Genomic DNA, 19956 nt, shown 5'->3' with positions numbered 1-19956 from the left:
GATTCTCATGGCACCATCTGATCACTAGATCAGGCATGAAGCATGAAGGAGGAGCTGGTATCATGATGAGAAGGAGCTGCAGCTAGATCAGCTTAATTGTAATGCGAAACAGCACTTTCACAGGAACTTGGTGTGTTAGAGCTTTAAAGGTACTTCAACAATAGTTCTATTCATAGCTTTTAAGGCTTTCATTGCAGTGCAGAGAGAAGTGTTTCTCAGACCCTTCCCTTCATCTTAATTACAGCTACGAATCCATCTTTAAGCTACAGAAGAGTATAAGATATTGGCTCCTAAGTGCACCCATCCTTCTCCTGTCCATACCTGCAGCTTCTGTAATACCAAAACATAAGTCTGGCACTTGAAATTAATCTTTGCTGATGACTCTGGAGTGCAAGCCCTGGCTCTACTGCTGTATTGTAGCTGGACTTAGCCTAAGATTGCCACTGTTTTCCTTGAAAATCGTAGGCTTGAAACAATGAGAGGTCAGCATAAGACCCCAAGGCAACGTTCATAGTGTCCACGTACTTCAGCCAAAAGCACACAAAATAACAGGATGGTTATACTGCATCCTATGGGAATGTTTTTATAGCACAAGACTCCAGGAAGATGCTGAATGCTCTGTAGGACAATGACATACAGGTATTTCAGGGCCTTAGGTCTGCTGAGACAGTGTTAGAAGACAACCTCAGGGAGTTACAGTTGGATTCTGCTCTGAAATTACTGTCTTACTAATTGTGTCCATGGTTCCTATTAGAGAGAGGAAAATAGTCTGCTTAATATAGAGAGGGAGAAGAGTGAAGCAGTTGGAACTGCAGCCCAGAAATCCAACCATATGCAGGCTGCAGGAAACACAGTGTGGCCAGCAGGCAGAAGGATGTGATTCTCCTCGACTCCATTCTTGTAAGACCCCACCTGCAGTACTGCATCCAGCTCTGGGGCCCTCAAAATAAGAACAATGTGGACCTATCAGACTGAGTCCAGAGGAGGGCCATGAAGATGATCAGAGGGCTGGAGCTCATCTCTTACGACAACAGGCTCAGAGAGTTGGGCTTATTCAGCCTGAAAAAGAGAAGGTTCCAGGGACACCTCATAGCAGCCAGTACCTAAAGGGGGCCTACAGGAAAGCTGCAGACTTTTTACAAGGATGTGTAGTGACAGGACAAGGGGGAATCGCTTTAAACTGAAAGAGGGTAGATTTAGATGAGACAAATGGAAGAAATTCTTCACTATGAGCGTGGTGAGACACTGGAACAGACTGCCCAGAAAAGCTGCGGCTGCCTCATCCTTGGCAGTGCTCAAGGCCATGCTGGACGGGGGCTTTGAGCAACCTGGTCGAGTTAAGGTGTCCCTGCCAATAACAGAGGGGTTGGAACTAGATGATCTTTAAAGGTCCCATCCAACACAAGCCACTCCATGGCTTGAAACAGGGGATTCAGAGCAGACCTCTTACTGGTGAGGCCAGAAACTGGGCTGGAAAACATACTCTCTAGGGGGTCTGTTTCACTTTGCCTAAGCAAAAAAAAATACCAGAACAATGCAAAAATTCCCTACCCCATCTCAGAGACAAAATGACTTGCAATTTATAAACGGCAGATGCACCAGAGACTCTAGATATTGCAGAAGTAGTGGAAAAAAGTCCTGTAGAAGCTTAAATTCAATGCAGATTATACCAACAGTATCTGCTCTTCACAAAAAAAAAAACAAACAACACACCAAAACAAAACAAAACAAGACAGAAACTTCAAGAGGATTAGGCAACAATCAAATAGGCATCTAAAAAATGCCAGTGTTACTTAATATCAAGTATGTACTTGGGAAGAGAAACCCATACATCACCTTGTGATTCTAGCCCAATTTCTTTCTAGAAGTCAGTAAGAAGAAAAAATTCTAAGCCCAAACTTCAGATATATAACCTATTTTATTTTTTTATATATAAATAAACAAATAGAAATATTTGACCACTCACTGAAACCAAGCCTTGGTCGTGGACAATACACATGGTATGGTTTTGTTACAGACTCAAATAATTTTTCAGTGGACATCTGAGCTCTGAAAGTGCAGAAGAAAATCTTGAACAGTTTATTTGGCTGTCAAAGCATCAAGACCACTAAAGTATGCTGCACAGCATTATGAGTTTGATGCTATTTATATTACAACAGCTCAGGATACCACTAACTAAAACCAGAGAATCTTATGGAAACATCTAGAAAAATGAAACTACTGAATTATTCTCAAGCAGCTTCAAAGCATGGAAGGGAAGCAGCATATGGAACTGGAAGAATAAATAAAAATACGGTGAAAAAAATCCTGCCACTAAAATTATGGCTCAGAGACCTTCTAATGTTGGATGAAGAAGTCACACATGAAACATTCTTTTCCCTCCACAAAATCATAAACAAACAATGGAAAGAAAACTTACTTCACTGGACGCATGCTCCAGCTATATAATTGTCAGAATATATAACCAGCTTCCATTCAAGATTACGTTATGCTACCAGTGGAAAATGACTGATGTTAGACAGCTTCATCTGACTTCAAGTGATTTATTTAAACACAGATATAATCTATTAAAAGTAGGCAAATAATTCTTTACTTATGTTGATGCCTCTAAGCAATGCCAAGCCAGAGAATAAAATTAATAGATGATTAAAAGATAAGGCACTTGCACTTTGGAGGACAGTTGGAATTAAAAGCTCTCAATACTCATTAACAGTATTCAAAAAATCCCTGTTTAGGACTATTTAAAAGCGTACGTAGCCCAGTTTTGAAAAAATAGAATTCCTCTCTCAAGTCCGCTAATTTAATACCCTATAATATCTCAGCTTTGCATCTGAATAAATATGGTTATTCAGCTGTAGAATTTGGTATAAATTTACACAAAACTTCAAAACACATCATCAGCATACCAAGAATATATTTTCACTGCCACATCGGTGCTTTTAAGTATACAGTCAAAGCACTAGACCAAAGCTATTTTACATACCAAATGTGCAATCACTTGAGTCACTTCACCTAGTTTCTTCTGCCTAAAGAGAGTCATTTAGGCTTCCTTTATTGTTAATGGGTGTGAAAGCACAAGTAAGCATATACCACCAGAGAGCAACTTATTCCATTGTAAAACGTACTTGCAATTCATGCAAGATGTTCCACCCTTTCCATGTGCCTGGTTACTACGGAGGAAGTCTAATGACTGACTTCAGTGAGATAATTATCACGAAAGTATGTTCTTTTAATTTAACTGAAGCAGAGTATAGGTGAGCTGAATCTTATCCTACAAGTCTACTCTGGGAAAATAGCTGGAAATAATTTTAATATAAGGTTTGATTAAAAAAATAGTTCAGGTACGATTTCTTTGGAAGCCAAATTTGAGCTTTGATCTCATGATATTCATGACTTGGAATGAATGAAAATTAAGTTCTTGCCATCAGTTTTCATCTGATACATAGAGTTTTAAGGAAAACAGTATAAGGCTTTTTAATTTTTTGGCTTCGATAAGATGCCTCAGAAGAGAAATTATAGTAGTTACATATACTACATTCTGCTGCAAGTAGCAATATGCAGAGTATTAACAAGGAACAGAAAAAAAAATTAGAAAAAAATTATATTACCTTTGATTATATGCAGATTTTTTTTTTTTCTCCAGAAAATAAGAGAAAACACTTAAGTACTACACCAAATCCAATTTTACTTCTACATATCTTAGTCTTCAAGGCCCTGAACATTGATACCACAGGCTTTTCCTCAAGTTCTGACTTACAAAACAACTGTAGTTTGTAGTTTCTGAATTCCAAATAAAAGCCCACATTCTTATCTCAGGTCTAAATACAACATTCCTGCAGTAGTAATGGAAGTTACACACACTGGTATCAAGACAAAATTGACATCTGGTCTTTCAGAGATTGGTTTACCTTTGAGAACTAGCATATAGCTCCTGTAGGGTAATAGGAAATACCTGTGTCTCTGGTATTTCTCTGAAATATTCCCTCCACCCTTCTGTACCATCCCTTTTTTTTTTTTTTCACATTTACAGGTATTTTTCACATTTACAGGTATTCTCATTTATTTCATGTACTATCTAAAATCCGTTTCTTTCTCCAGAAGAATTTCTTTCTTTGAAGAATTACTTCAAAATCCTCTAACTCGTCTGATTCTACTTCTGAACTGATAGCTCCACACACTATTCCAAGGCACACAGGTTAAACCTCTCCTGCTAACTAATTCAGAACAAGGTGTCTGCATGTGACCAGGTAGTTCCATTTGTGAAAACTGCAAACTCCTGGGCCTCATTTTAAAGAGCCTGCTTTTAAGGGATACACCTGACTCCTATTTTCAGTATCAGTACTAGTCACCAGCCATTACCCTGATCTGTCATAACAGGTATTTCCTCCTTACATTTTTCTTGTTTAACCATATTGCCTCTAAATCTGGAATAGTCCTATAATACTCAGGATGTATTTCTACCTAGAATACACCTTTTTTATCTAGTCAGTAAGTCTGCATTTCAGGTCTTCAAATCCTTTAAGCTGTAAGAACTGTACAAAACCTTCTAGCTAATCTGATGAGTTAATCACATAGTCATATTTTTAATTAATTTCTCCATCTTTTCCCAGTGATACAACTGTATTGGGTTTAGACTAATCTCTTGGAGGCATGGAACAATCCATTTCTTGCTGAATTAAATGTGCAGTGGTCCTGCAGTACTTCACAGGGTAGCAAACACACACCACAAGCAGTGAAACCTACATGTTCTTCACAGAAAGCTTCAACTTTTTCCCCAAACTTAGAAGTAAGCATAAAAAATTGCCATATGCAATATAAACCTGCAAAGACTTTCTTACCTCTTCTGTTTAAATATAAGTAATACTGCCAACTTGTATTACTAAATCTGAATAATGCAAATCAGCATGTTTTAATGAAACATTTCCTTACAAGCACATGCACAACTGAAGCAGCATTAAGAATTACCTTTAGTTTTAATTTGGTTTCTTACGGAATTTAAATTTAACATTGATTTACTTTCAACCTTTTCAATGTTTGTCTCATATAAGCAAGTTGCATTTCCTGTACACAAATGTAAAACTAAACATATCTAAAATATAAGGCAAATTAAATGGAAGAAAGAAGTACGAAGCACTGTAATGGTCCACTTAAAAACTGAAATAGCTGGAAGGTTGGTGAAACTGAACTTTTAATTGCAGATAAAGGCAAGAATCAACATAGTATCAGCCAGTATAATGCAGGCATATGGTATGGAGTGATTTCGTTGCTTTCATTTTTATGATATTTAAAGCAGTACTCACCAATTCTTTCCTAAGTTGAATAAAAAACTGCTTGCACTTAAAAGAAATTTTTACAATCTTCAACCTAAATGAAAAATAAAATCACAGTATTTAAACACTTAATATACTGAGTCATGGTTAAAGGCTTAAATACACCTACTGAAAATACACTTTCTAGAGAGAACAGATTTCATTTAATTTCCAATGACAAAAAATTAAATATCAAAGATTACATAAAATAGCTTGTATAATCTGAAATTTGTAAGACCTATATTTAAGTCATTTATCAAACTCCCTTGTTTCTACCCTAAACCCAAGACAGTTGCTAATTTAAATATCTTTTCCCAGTTCCAAAGAGCTATTCCAATCCCCAGGTCATTCCAACCAGATGTTCTCTTTTCTGAGACCGCTTTCATTATCCTTTAAAATATGAAAAAAAAACCCAACTTTCAACTTCACATGATTCCTGAAAGACATTCTTTCTCTAGGTTCTTATATGCCTTTAAATATAACCAGAACTTGTTTTAGTAAAATAGCTAAGACAAAAGCACAGAGATAAAGACTTACAATCTTTGTATTTATCAAGTTAAAAACAAAGAAAAAAAAATTATCACACTGTAAGGAGGAAAAAACATTTAAAATATCACATGACAGGGAAAAATCAGCCTACAGATCTTTTCATCTTGTAGGTTGTCTATAAACATATGAGATGCTGACAGGAACTCCAGACAATTTTGCATAGTCACTGCAATGCTAGTTATGCTAAATGGGAAAAGACAGGCCATATTTCCATCACAATCTAATTACATACTTTTTCAAGGAAATGCAATATTAAGATAATGTGCATCCTTTATTAAATATAGAGGAGTGTTATTTTGGTCACTCAAAGGAGATTTCGCTGACAACTGTCATGAAACTCAAAGCAAAAGACAATCTGGATCACACAGCTACCTTGCAGGAAATTACACTGCAAACTCTTCAGGACTTAAAATCAACCTTTTAGACAGCATGTTTATACAGAGCACCCTTACTAATCTGAACTGTAATCTGATGGTCCCTGTACTTCAAGCTATTATATGGGCTTTGGTGAAGCTACAAAATAAAGAAAAAAAAAGAAAAGAAAAGTCCCCCCCACCCCCAAAAAAGCGAGCCAAAAAAAACCAAAAACAAAAACAAAAAAACCCAAACCAAAACCAACCCCATAATTAAAAAAAAACAACCCAACACATCAGTGAAGACAGTGTTACAATTTTCATCATAAACTTATTAATGAAGAATATACAGGGACATTAATAAAGACTGGAATTATTACTTGCATATTAATCAACTTACTGAATAAAAAACCCTCCGGACTAGGAAGGATGAGAATCAAAACACTGACACCTAAGTTGGATAACTATATATAGAAATAGATATATAGAATCTTAAATAAAGCAAATGGCTAAATTTTTCTCCAGGGGATTATTCAGAGAGGAACCTATCTTTGATGTTCTAATTCACTAAGAGAGTTTCTATCTCTAATAACATACAAGCAGTCTGTAAATATCAGCCTTTACATTATGCTTATTGAAATCTTTTCCTATTTATCTTTTCTTTCCTAGGTTTGCCATTAGTTATAAAAAGAAAAAAAAAGCAAGCAGTGCAGCAATTTTCTTAGTACCTCCTCTGACAATCACTTCAGAATAATTAGGGATGAGTCTTAAATTTGCTGGATGGGATGAACATTAGTGACTAGGGACTAACATCCCTGCCCATGGCAGGGAGAGGTTGGAACCAGATGACCTTTAAGGTCCCTTCCAATGAAGGCGATTCTATGGTTCTATGATTATAGCAGTTCGACTGTGGAAATAAACAGAAAAAAAAGATTCATGAGGCTATTTAGGATGCAGTTAACCAGAAGTAGGTCAGGATTAATTTTCCAAAATTTTTGAGTACAGAGCAATTAAAAGAACATTTTAACATATACCTCTTCTGAAAACTGAGCTGCACATGCTCTACAACATCTCAGATGCTTAGCATGCCAACAGAAAACCTGACAATAAAAATCAAAATTATTCTGTTTATAAAAATATATTACTAAGTTTTACTCTTTGTTTTCCCTCTTGTGCTAAAGAAATAACTGCCTTTAGTGATTTACAGACTCGGGGAGTATGATAAGGATGGAAGCTACACATACTGGTTTTTAATCTTACCCCATAATTTAGGCAGTGAGGTCAGCTGACTTTTAAGCCTGAAAGCATCTGGAACGGACTCAAAACTGTAACATGAGCAAATAAGGTCTAACTCAAACTGCAAAAGTCACTGTTCAAGTATAAAGAAATGACTCAGCAAAGCTGAATCTCAGCTATTAAAAAAAAATACAGAGTTCATATGCACTGCTAATACCTTGCTAGTCATTCAATAAGAATATCCATATCCAGTCAAAGTAAACGCATGTCTGCCTGTGTTTTCTTTCTCCAACTCTTGGCAATGGTGCGTATCCAAAGAAAAGGGTAAGAACAAGCAGGCATAAAAAAAATATTTTCCTGGTAGAATTTTCCAGTCACCTCAGACATCCTAAATTATAAGATACATCTTTTAAATGAAGAGATATGTAAAAGTCTTTATCTAAAGTGAAGACTGTACTCAAACACGTGGAAGGAGTCTCATGATATCTCACTAGGGACTTCACCAACCCTCCCTGATAAGGCAGGACACAAGCAATCCAGCAAATTTCTTGTCCAAGACTCCGCGGACACAGATTTTGGACTGGTCAGCTAGCAAAGATACTCTTGGTATCACAACTCACAAACAAGGAAAGACTGTCCAGATTTAGCAAACACAAACTTTGCTCCAGCAGCTGTGAGACGGTGAAACTAAAGATCCTGAGGGCAGTGAGGAGGGATGCAATAAACTAAACCACTGTGGAGTTCAGAAGCAGAAATTCCAGCTTGCTTAGAGCTTTAGTAGGTAAAATCCCTTGGAAGCTGCGTTTTGAGGCACAGGAACTGAGGAGAGATAGCCAATCTAAAAGGACAATCTTTTCAATTCAGTACAATCCCAACATGCTAGAAAATACGCCAGTATGTGAGGAGGCCAACTTGGGTAAACTCTGAACTGCTGACGAGAACACAAAAGAAAGCGTACAGGACATGGAAGCAGGATCAAACGACCAAGAAGGAACGCAGAAGTACCACCTAGGCATTCAAGGATAAAACTTGGAAATCCAAAACTCAACTGCAATTACAACTGGCAATGGATGTAAAAGGCAACAAAGCTTTCAAAGTGGACAGAGACCACAGAAGAGAGACAAAGGAAAGCCTGTCTCCACTGGTAAACAGGTGATCTAGTGATAAAGGAAATGCTGAGGTACTCCATGCTTTTCAAAGGCAAAATCTACTCCCCATATTCACAGGTCACTGTGCCTGGTAGCACGGTCTGGGGAAATGAGAAATTACCCACAATACAGGAAGATCAAATTAGGACACACTGGATAAAAGGCAGTCTCTTTTGTTTTGCCTTACTCCTGCCTTGTCTCCCTCCTGTTTCATTTCTCTCCAGGATCATAAGGTCCATAATATGCAATTTAGATATAATATCAAATTAAGAGGGAGAGGATAAAGGCATTTTACTTAATTCTTCTGAGCTATACAGTTAAACCTTTATTTCTTCTCACATACATGTGTGTCTACCCTCTCACTTGTCCCAAAACTCATCTCAGGAGTACTGAAAAAGGGATATCTAAACATTCTCTGTAGCCATAAAGCACTGGGAAGACGTTACACAGCTTCAGGTGCACAGGAGCAAGAGTAAATGGAAGTGAGAAGAAAAAGTATCAGTACTGGTATCACTGGAGCAGCTGCCTGACTATGGATAAAAAGGAAAGGTAATAGGTCTGTTACTGAGCTATATTGCAAGAACTGACATTTCACGTTATTACTCATAGAAAGCCTATAATAGGACAAGGCGGACGGGGGTGTGGTTTGGTTCTATTTTCTTTTTTTTTATGTTGGTACTATAGCATTCACAGGAAGAAATTAATATCCCCCATGTCAGCTGATATAGTTGAACACAAAGAAGAACTGTTTAAGTAATTACACACACACACAAAACCACACTAAGAATTTAGATCAGCATTCTTGGCATACAAACAATATGAAGCAGAGCTCACAGAAACCTCCAGCTTCCAGTAGAGGCATGTAGCTTAATTATGACTTATATTGTACGCACTCAGTAATTTACTGGTGTGTTTTATAGAACAGATTTCTACTAATGTTTTCCCAAAAATAACAGCAGTAAAAGCAGTCTGAATTAAAACCTTCCTGATTATTACAGTATTGCATTTATAAAGCAGCCTTAACCCAGAAACGGCTCTAACACTTCAGAGCTCTTACCAAATGAAAGGTATCTTTCTTACTATGTGTCACTAATACAAAGGCAGGTCTGACTGAGTAGTACAGTAGCTTCAAACTTCCCATTGCAAGATCTATTTTTAATTTATCCAAGTAACCATGGACACTGAAAACTTACATGCTCCATAATTGTCTCAGGCTTACTTTCCCTTGAATGCTTACAGGCAAATGCTTATCATGTTCAGTTGTATCTGTCTGTGGATAGCACGCTATGCCGTAGCTTTTTTTAAATTTCTCTCAAAAAATCTACTGAAAGTTGACCATTCACACTGCCAACATGGTAAACCACAAAATGCATAATATCCTACAACACTCGAAACTGAGCTTAGCATAGAAAACCAGAATGTTGCAAAAATTCCTTGGGTTGCAGGAAAGATCAAGACTGTGACTAATATCTTGCATCTCTGCAAGGGAACTTACTAAGTGAAAACAGGTCACTAACTATAGGTAATAGATCTTACCATGTGTTAACAGAAAATAAGCAAAACCCAAGGATTTCAACTGCCCATATCATTTTGAACTCAGAGAAAAGTTTCAATTGTGGTAATCAATTTAATCTGTTTATACAAAGATTACAGTCCAGCCAAGAACCTTAGAATTCTAAAGTCCAGGGCTGCAATGTCCAACCACACACGCCAGTAGCAAATGAAAACGTAAAATGTTTCATTATTTTTCTAGAGTGAACAGCTTTTGTGCCTCATGAACTAATGTCTATTTTGATAATTTCATATGGCTGACTTTGTCCACTGAGAATGCTGTTATAGCATACTCTACAACATATGTAATAAGTACGGCTGTCAAAGTAGATTCCAAGGCAGACAAATGAAACCAAGGGAAGGCTACTTCTGAGGGAACTCAAAAAAAGCATTGGAGAAGGTAACACAACTTCTGTTGAGTACTACGGAACTTACAGTGCAGAACAGAATTTCTTTTAGATCTTTTCCCTTATGTGTATAAATAAGAACAGGCTCCCAACTTAAAAAGACTAATAATTAGAGTAATATATTTAATGAGGATAACCCCTGTGTTTATAGAACAGTTTTAAAAATTATTTTAGTTACAAGAGAAATAAATTACAACACTGGAATAAACACACTTTTTTGATCCTTATCATGAAAATGGTTATCTGGGGATGAAGAGATGACAATGTTCTGAATGCTCTACCTCGGTTATCCTCAAGTACCATACCTATATTAAAATTTACACACACAGTGCAATCAAGTGATATGTGACAAAACAGGTAAGAGTAATCACTCTCCAGGCTAGCATTTTTAAGATCAGTTGTCTCTTTAAAGACTATGGGCTAGACCATAACACTGGCCCTGGTTATACAGTAAATTAAACAAAGTATGCTTGCAAACTTCTGAAGAAAAACTGCTTTAAAATTCATTACAGTTTGCACCACAAACATTTAACAGCATGCAGAACAAGACAAAAACCCCATCATAAAATTACCCATCACACAGCGAAAGTTAAATCATTTCAACTTGATACACTACAATGAAGTTTCACTCTTTTTGTAAAGCATGTGATACTGACAATGGTTAAAATATATCTTGAGAAACACTAAACAAAAAATATTAGCTTGAACAGCTGTCCTTACCACTGAAAAGTGTTAATTCGTACTCTGTTCTTAAAAATTAGTATTCCACCTGACATCACTCCAATCATTATTTCATTGTTACTCTGATCCTTTAAAAGAAAAGAGAAAATTACTTGAAGAACAATATAAATGTTTGAAACCTCATATACATTCATACTCATCTCTCTCTCTAAATACGTAATTACCATAGTACAACAGATCACAGTTAACATGGAAGGAAATATGTTTTAATAAGACAAGAAAGAACTATTCATTACTATTTAGGACAAGGCCGAATGCTTGCTCCGAGTTCTTCATACACTACCACAGAATTTTAATTTCTTAAGTTAGATCTTCTGTCTCCCACCAACTTTGAATAAATACATAATATAGAGTATCCTAACAGTTCATTACAAACAAAAGTACTAAGAGACTGGCTTGAGATTTGCTACACTAAAAGCAACCAGCAACTTAAATTCCTACCTGAAATGAAATTGCAATCTCAGAACAGAGAGAGGAGAGATTCTAAAACAAACAATATTATAAGCATATTTAAATAGCACATTTTTCCTGAAATATCTTTGTACTCTAATCAAACACCTGCTATAGATTTCTTTGTATGTGCACGATATTAGTAGGATATAGACAGAAGTGTGATTATAACTATAATAAAAAAATCACCTTTAAATAACTGCAATCCATGTAACAGATCTACAGTGCTAGATAAGTAACACAGCATGTGAAAACTGGAAAGTTCACAGCAACACAGCATGATGTGGGGTCCTGGACAGGCCTACTGACACTTTCATGGAGCATGGAAGAATGGACAAGAGGAATGAAGGCACCCATGGAGTGGGAGGATAATCAAGGAAAGGGAAGGCAGGAAAGAAGTCCAGGTAGTTCACCGACAGAAACAGATCCTATTTGAAATAATTAATTTCAAATTCTATTACCTGTTTCTTTAACCTTATGGAGTAGGACAAGAATATTTAAAAAAAAAAAAAAAAAAGGTGTCTTAGCTACTAAAAATCAAATATATTTAGAAGCTCTGCAGAAATAGCACTGTACTGACAGGTTAAGCTTGTTTGAGTCAAGACCTTGAGCGCCTTGCTTTACCAGATATAACTGATATTATATGAAATTATAGCACCTCACTTTATATTAACAGTTCATATTACATAAAACCAATGATTTATAATTTGGTTCTAATAGGAACCAGATTAAATATTTTTCAAAGCTGACAGAACTGTAAATACCAAAAGCACATTCAACAAGTACATATTCCTTATTCACCTGTAGCCAACTGAACTGGCATTCAGGTCAAAAAGGCTCAACGATAACAACATGTATATTACTAAGCCCAGATTTAAGCAAAGAAATACCTTCACTAGAGGGAAGCAGCAGCTACCAAAATAAGTAAATCACAGTTAGTTACCTAATAAGATATTATTTTCCTTTTTTTTCTCTTGTAAGCAGCAGCCAGGAAAACTTACTAAAAATAAGCATTTATTTTCCCATAAATCTCAGAGGAATCCATTTTTACATTTCAATACTAGTTCATCTAAACTTACCCTAGCATAGTGCAATTCAACTCCATAAAGTTCTAAGGTACGTGCTGTATTGAGATAACTGAACTCTGCTTCTGCAGGAGACAATCCTCTGAAAGACAGAAGCTAAATCAGAAACATTATAACACATCCCCCACATCAGGCACCCGAGTGAGCTCAAAATCTGCATGTATTTTATGACTTTTATCCCAACCCTGATATTTGAATTTCCTTTCTCGACATATATAGACTGTAACCCAAAAATTTTAACAGAAAAAAAAAAACAAAAAACGTTCTGCTCAGGTTAAAAGCCTTTTTAACAGAAAAAAAAACCAACTTTGCGTAGACAAAGTGCTGACTATAGTCCACAACACAGCTCGTTGCGCTGTGCTGTGCACACGTTTTGATTCTAATGCACTGTACCATTTAAATACCTGTGGAGCTCTAGAATCTGGAAATCGCTTTTGCGGTCCTGTATTTTGTATTGGTATCAACAGTTCCTACCCAAAATTCACCCTTAAAGTTCAATTTACCAGCAAGTCACTTTAAATTTCTTTATCCCACTAAACAGAATTTGCTAAGCCATTGACTTAAAGGTAATATAATATTCAGTAGTTTCTAAAACCAAAATTATGCCTCAGTTAAGTGAATGTTTTTGTAAACATAGCTTACCTTTTGTTAAACTTAACTATAACAAAAGGCACTTAAGTTCTGAAATACCAAGCAACTATCACTGAAAAAGTACCACAATGTTACACACTAAAAAATAAATAAATAAATAAATAAATATATTTTCCATTACTTCACTGCCTTTTCCTCTTTAGTAAAAGGTCACAAACTTGCATGCAGGAAAGAGCAGATATTGAAGAAAAGGACTTTGTTACTTCTAAAGTAACTCTTGCTTACTGGTGAGAGCACCATGAAAACTGAGCCTTTATGCACAAGGCATTCTCAAACACTGTGGAAAAATAAACAAAACCAAACAAAACCTCAAAGAAATTATATCCTACTAATGCAATATCCTGTGTCATACACATACTGGTTTTAGTACCTTTAACATGTTGATTTTTTCATTTATTTTCCCTGTCATTCTGTCATAGATATTCTATCTGTGCAGAGTATTAATGGTACCATTATACAGACTATCTATAAGAAAACTCCACATTAAACATACTCTTAAGAAGAAAATATACCAAGCAAGAAAAAAAACCCAGAAACCTTTAAGACAAAACACTCATTTTCTTTTTGTAACAGAACAGCACCAGCAGTCAGGATTTGACAAAGTCAGTCAATAACTTCTGCTGTTAATCCTTACATGTGCTGCTGATGTAATTTTGCTATTTCTTTTTCAAAGTCTTGAGGCTGGCTAGGGATGAAAGAATAGTCTGAGAGGTAGCCTGGAAAGTTTTCTGAATGGTTGTAGTCTCCCAGCTCAGCTAAAATATTAAAAAGAGAGATTATTGTTTATCACTGATGTACTTGGCACGGTGCAATGCCCCCAAAATTCACAAGAGTCTGCTCACGCATACTTTATGATCTACAGCAAACAAAAATAGAGAAGACATTTGTACTCCTTTCTTCCCCTTTGAATATACACTCACATTCTCATGATATTTAAAGAGAGCTTTGAGTAGTTACTTATGAAGGAAGTTTATAAAGTGTTTAATTTTTAATACACAAATTCATAAATGCTGTCATAATGGCTAGCACTAAATATATATCTGAAGGTATTTTTTCTTTTTTTTTTTCACCTTTGTTTGCTTTCATGTAATTACATAATATATATATTGTTAACATCACAATTGCTATATCTTCATTAGGACCTGCAAAACCCACCAACTCATTTTGTACCAAGATATATTTAGAAGCATTTGTAAACTATTTTTTGCACATTCAATAATATGTATGGAAAAAAGTACACATACATACACCCACATTGAAACTACTTTACTTGAAAACTTTACTTGAAACTACTAAAAAGTGCGTATACATAATTTCTTACACTTTCTTCAAATTTTAAGCCGAACTAAAAATCACATTTGTTGTCAGAAAAACACATACAAACAACATTTGCTAAAAATACAGGTTTTGAGGCTTTCTACCTACAATGAAAGAAATTCAGCTTTAAGTATCTGCAATCTATGTAACAGATCTACAGTGACAGATAAGTAACACAACATGTGAAAACTGGAAAGTTCACAGCAACACAGCATGATGTGGGGTTCTAGGCAGGACTACGGACACTTTCACGGAGCATGGAAGAACTGACAAGAGGAATAAAGGCACTCAGAGTGGGAGTAAAGGAAAAGCAGGAATAGTTCATCAATAGAAACAGATCCTATTTTAAATAGTTTTAAAACTGGAAAATTGGGCTGGGTTTCATAACAGAGTGCCTGCCTTGCTAAAATCTACTAGAGAGATTATGGGACTGAGATACACATTTTCCATTTACCTATATATAAAATCCTATATTATATATATCCTATATATATTTACCTATATATCTACCTATATAGAGAATCCTGAGAGCTAAACACAGTTTAGTAACAGGCAGCACAGAAAATCATTAGACAGAGGTCTGCACATTGTAAAATTTAAGAGCAGCAGAGTCTCTCATATAAAAGTAACTACAATAAACTGCACATACCCACCACTTCTACAATATTATAAAACCAAATATATTGCATTGTTCAAAGCTAAAAATGTTATAAACTTTTCACTGCTCCACTACAGAATCATAGAACCATATAACCAGGTAGGCTGGTATGGCCTTTAAGATCATCAAGTCCAATCGCTCCCCCATAACCACCAAGTCCATCATTAAACCATGTCACTAAAGGCCATGACAGCACTTGCAGTACGTATCTATTTCCCAGTAGCTGGAGTATGGGAGCTTTGTTTAAGAGAAATTGCTCTACTTATTGATCTGGAAAAAGGTGACCACCTATCAAAACTGCACATAAAACATTACATTAACATTACTATACGTTTTTTCCCTGAAAAGATTAACATGGATGCTACTTCTCTGCTACGTACAAAGTCTACATCATACTAAATGTACATATAAGTATCTTTAATAGCAGAAAAACACATGAATAAAGATAGATATATCAGCATTGCTTGTAAAACTGAATTTCTGACAACCACAAATTACAGGAACTAAGTGCTGAACAGTCTCTTAGTTGGTTGTTATGTGTTGTGTTTTCTTTTTACCCACTGAACAATTTAAGTTTATAAAGGAAAATGAAAAGGGAGGAAGAAGACTAAATCTTGGTCTTCAACACAGATCTACTCACTGAATGGCTAAAAATTGACCAAACGGGTATTGGACTTCTGGGCCATGTATGTCCAGAATTTTCTTTTCACACTTATTTGGAGATTCACTGTATGGTATGTTAAAAATGTTTATGAGTCTAAAAAAGCACTTTAGCATCATTCTCAAGAACTCCCCTCCTCCTTCAGAAAACACAGAAATACAAGAGGGCTATTTTGGGACTTTTTAACAGCATGGGTTTAAAGAAAGCAAGCAGAGTGCTACCAATATTTTTTCCATTTCTAATTCAGCAAAACATGCTGGAGATAAAAAACAACCAACCATATTACCTTAATCATGAGAAAGTAGCATCATGTCCACAAACATCACAATATAATGCCATACAAACTACAGTCTTTAGAAACCAATTAATACTACTTTTTATGTATTTTAGTATTAACATGCACATGAATACTTATGATACTTACACTGAACAGCATAGGAAGCGAGAAGAGCAGCAGTATTGTAAGGACACGGCAATCTGTTTTGTTTTTAAATTAACAAAAAAATTAAAATTACCTATTTTGTACGGAATTCAATTATTTGAGAAAGCCTCACCTTTCAGTCTATGAATAAACTAGATAGATAATTATTATACATATTCCTCATTGCATAAACAATAATTTGTTTTAATTTTTTTTTTTTTTAAGGTAAAATCCCTCACCATTAGCTTTTAATTTTTTTCAAGTTCCATTTAACATTTAACACAACAAAAATGTCTTACCTTCCAGTAAGAATGTCCTGTTTAATTTGCAAAAAATACTGGTACCTTATGTAAAGAAATAAACAAAAACCACAGTAAGTAAAATTACAATTACTTAATCATTTTTCATCAATTAAATGCATTTTGCTTTCAGTTAGTGCAAAACTAAAACTTCACATTTTGCATGCTATTTCTTAAACTCCTATGTGAAAGAAATTAAACTTGATTAGTAAAATAATAATATAGCTTTGTAAATTAAACTATTTACAGGCTATGAAGTTACATTATATTTCACTAAATGGCTGCAAATGCCACATTCTACCTGATATATTTTCAAGTATTTAGGCTGAACTTAAACATAAAAAATAAAAAGCAAAGAAAAAGAAGTGCCTTCATGATGAATGGCAATATGACATTCAAAAGCTGAAGTCTGCATCTGTGTATGGGGGTACTTTGATAAAAAGGATTTGTACTCCAGGCAGATAAAATTAATTTAATCTCATTAACTGTATGATACTACCCTGGTTCCATTTAAATTAAAGTAATTACTCTTTGTATTCTGGAGCTACATTCTTAAACAAGTTGGATTCTATTATGTGAAATGACTTCCAACTGACTTCCCTAAACTTCTTAATTTTTCTTTAATTATGATGTGAGAAAGGCTTGTTTTAGAAATTTATAAAGTCTTCCCATGTCTACTTGTTCAAATCAGCAAAAGGAATTGATGAACACTTTAAAACAAGAACTATTAATCACCAAACAGCAGCAGCAGAAACACTATGACTTAAAAACCCCCAACAAACCTTAAACCGCAAAGATTTCCCTCTAAATTACTTCCTTTGTTTCTCCAACAAAACCCAGATATTTTGTTCACGTCTCAGAATGAATCTCTTTTTCGTTCAATCTTGTTCCTTCATATTTCACTCAAAGGTTTTAGACCATTTGAAAGAAGTATAAATGTTCACATCAAGTGGCAAATCACACCGGCCATAAACCTCCACCGACAAAGATTTAAGTGGGGTAACAGACAAGACTTACTGAGATGGCAGGATGTTAGCACAAACTTGAACTTTCAACAAACCCCCTTATAATAGAGCATAAAAGCAGCTGGAGAATTTAGGCCCCAATGCCTTTTTATTTAAAAGTTGCACTGAATGGAAAATTTAATAATTCCTGCTTTCTTACAAATTTGTGCTGTTTGGGACCTCCTGCCTCATCATCGTTATTATCGTCATCACCTGGTTTCCTTCTTGTAGTTCTGATTCAAAATCAGGGTCAGCCATACCCACTCCTTATAAACACTCATCAAAATTACGTATAAAAAACAGTTCAAGTTTGATGGAAACCAAACATTAAATATTTCCCAATACTGACTTGCACTAAGACATTAAAACCAAAATATATCACTTTATTACACATAACATGACTTGTCATAGCTTTATAGTCTTCAGAAAGTGGATTAATTCCTACTTCAAAGACTTCCACAAATGTTTACAAACACACACACAAAAATACAATCATTTACAAGCTAAATATAGTGGAAAGGTAAACACTCCATGTTTGCAAGAAAATGAGGGAAGACGCTTGCAGACTGACAAGCAAAGATGTTAGCCCATGTGCTCAACTCATACAAAACCATCTAGAGGTTCTTTAACTAATCAGAATGGCAAGAAGCTTAGTTGAAGCTTAACTTCAAGAAGTTAAAATGAGAGATCAGCCAGGCTTTAGAGACCTCAAAATATTTTCTTATTTTCCACCTAAAAATGCATATTGAAACCAAAAGAGAGACAGATAAAGGAAAATTTCTTTAACTGTTTAAAAAGCAATAAATGACACGTCAGGGGAAGTTCAGGTTGGATATATAAGGAGGTTCTTTACTGGGAGGGTGGTGAGGCACTGGAACAGGTTGACCAAAGAAGTGGTAAATGCTCCATCCCTGGCAGTGTTTAAGGCCAGGTGGGACAGAGCCTTGGGCAACATGGTCTAGTGTCAGGCATCCCTACCCATGGCAGGGGGATAGGAACTAGATGTTCTTAAGGTCTGTTCCAACCCTAACCTTCTATGATTCTATATATTAAAAGGATATGCCTCACATGCTTAGCTTCAGCATCTCTTCACAAATACACTGAACAAGTAAAATTTTTCCTATTTTTCCTGTTAACATTTATGGCTGCAAAATTAGGTCAGAAAGCATTCTGTATGTGTAGCTGCACCTCCATTTTACTTTCCTTTTTCTTGGTGTATGCTTTATTAGAACTATTCCATGGTTTTTAAAGGACCTCATGATTAAGGAGCACCAAGCAGAGTCCATTTTCTGTTTTCAGCTCGTTAGCTAATTGCCCCAGTTTGAACATGGAAGCCTCACATACTATTGAGTAATATGTGAAAGAAATCTATAGAATAGCAATTTAGCAATGTAGCTCTGAAACAGCCTGCACAACAAACTCAGCTAAAACAATAAAGGTGGCACTGCATTACAGCGTTTTTATCTTCCTTATACAGATATATCTAGAAAAGGGTACGACAATTATTGCTAGCTGGAGTCAATGTTAATAATCAAGTTCTTCTGCCATGAGCGGAACTAATGAAGCTTTATTTCCTTCCAAGAAACGTTCCTCAAGCTAAACTCCAACACACGGTGAGCTCCTGCTGACCTTTCCTGAGCTGGGGCCTTTATAATCTCCCTCCCTCACATGAATTCACAGAGATCTAGTGAGACAAGAGCTTGCAATGAACCTTTCCCTCACATCTATTTATACTGTCTCATATGTCAATTCATTCCTTTGTTTTCATGAAATTTATAAAAAATGAGCATCTCTGAGAGGTTTCAGCTTAAGCTGGAATTCCCTGAAGTTTGTGCTTTGTTTCTTTTCTTTTCTTAAGGGGGAAATATCTATTACACTAATATACCTATTTGTGATATGGCATTCTAACTTCACTCAAAAAAAAAACCCATAGATAACTCCTCTCTCTTTATAACAATTCCAAATACAAACAAGTTTTCTCATGGGCAATTATGCGTATTAGCAAAAAAAGCAGAGCTGACCTAGATACAGCAACCATAGATTATTTCTCATCTAAAAGGATGCTTTATTTATAACTTTGCATTTGCAGAATACCATTTAAAATAAACAGTTCTCT

At 35.5% G+C, this 19956-nt stretch overlaps 1 protein-coding gene across 4 annotated transcripts in view; it reads right to left on the bottom strand.

The window, feature by feature from the left end:
• The window catches only part of PTPN4 (protein tyrosine phosphatase non-receptor type 4), a 108016-nt gene that overhangs the window by 36074 nt on the left and 51986 nt on the right, over window positions 1-19956 (bottom strand). For 3 of the 4 annotated variants that reach the window (XR_009745170.1, XM_061463753.1, XM_061463663.1), the window contains 6 exons: window positions 16837-16881; window positions 16541-16593; window positions 14115-14235; window positions 12824-12911; window positions 11274-11362; window positions 5301-5364 (listed from right to left, as the gene is read on the bottom strand). Coding sequence is in view for 3 of the 4 variants with exons in the window: in XM_061463753.1 (XP_061319737.1) it covers window positions 5301-5364; window positions 11274-11362; window positions 12824-12911; window positions 14115-14235; window positions 16541-16593; window positions 16837-16881 (460 nt within the window). In the remaining variant the exon portion in view is untranslated. The remainder of the gene's footprint in view (window positions 1-5300; window positions 5365-11273; window positions 11363-12823; window positions 12912-14114; window positions 14236-16540; window positions 16594-16836; window positions 16882-19956) is intronic. The other variant, XM_061463578.1, reaches the window with a different exon arrangement.

Source organism: Pezoporus flaviventris, unplaced genomic scaffold (assembly GCF_033815535.1).
Source record: "Pezoporus flaviventris isolate CSIRO_AGI_PZ_B2104156 unplaced genomic scaffold, CSIRO_AGI_Pfla_v1 ptg000001l, whole genome shotgun sequence".
Classification (NCBI taxonomy): domain Eukaryota; kingdom Metazoa; phylum Chordata; class Aves; order Psittaciformes; family Psittacidae; genus Pezoporus; species Pezoporus flaviventris.
The sequence above is the reverse complement of the archived record's forward strand: the minus strand, read 5'-3'. Positions and strand labels throughout refer to the sequence as shown.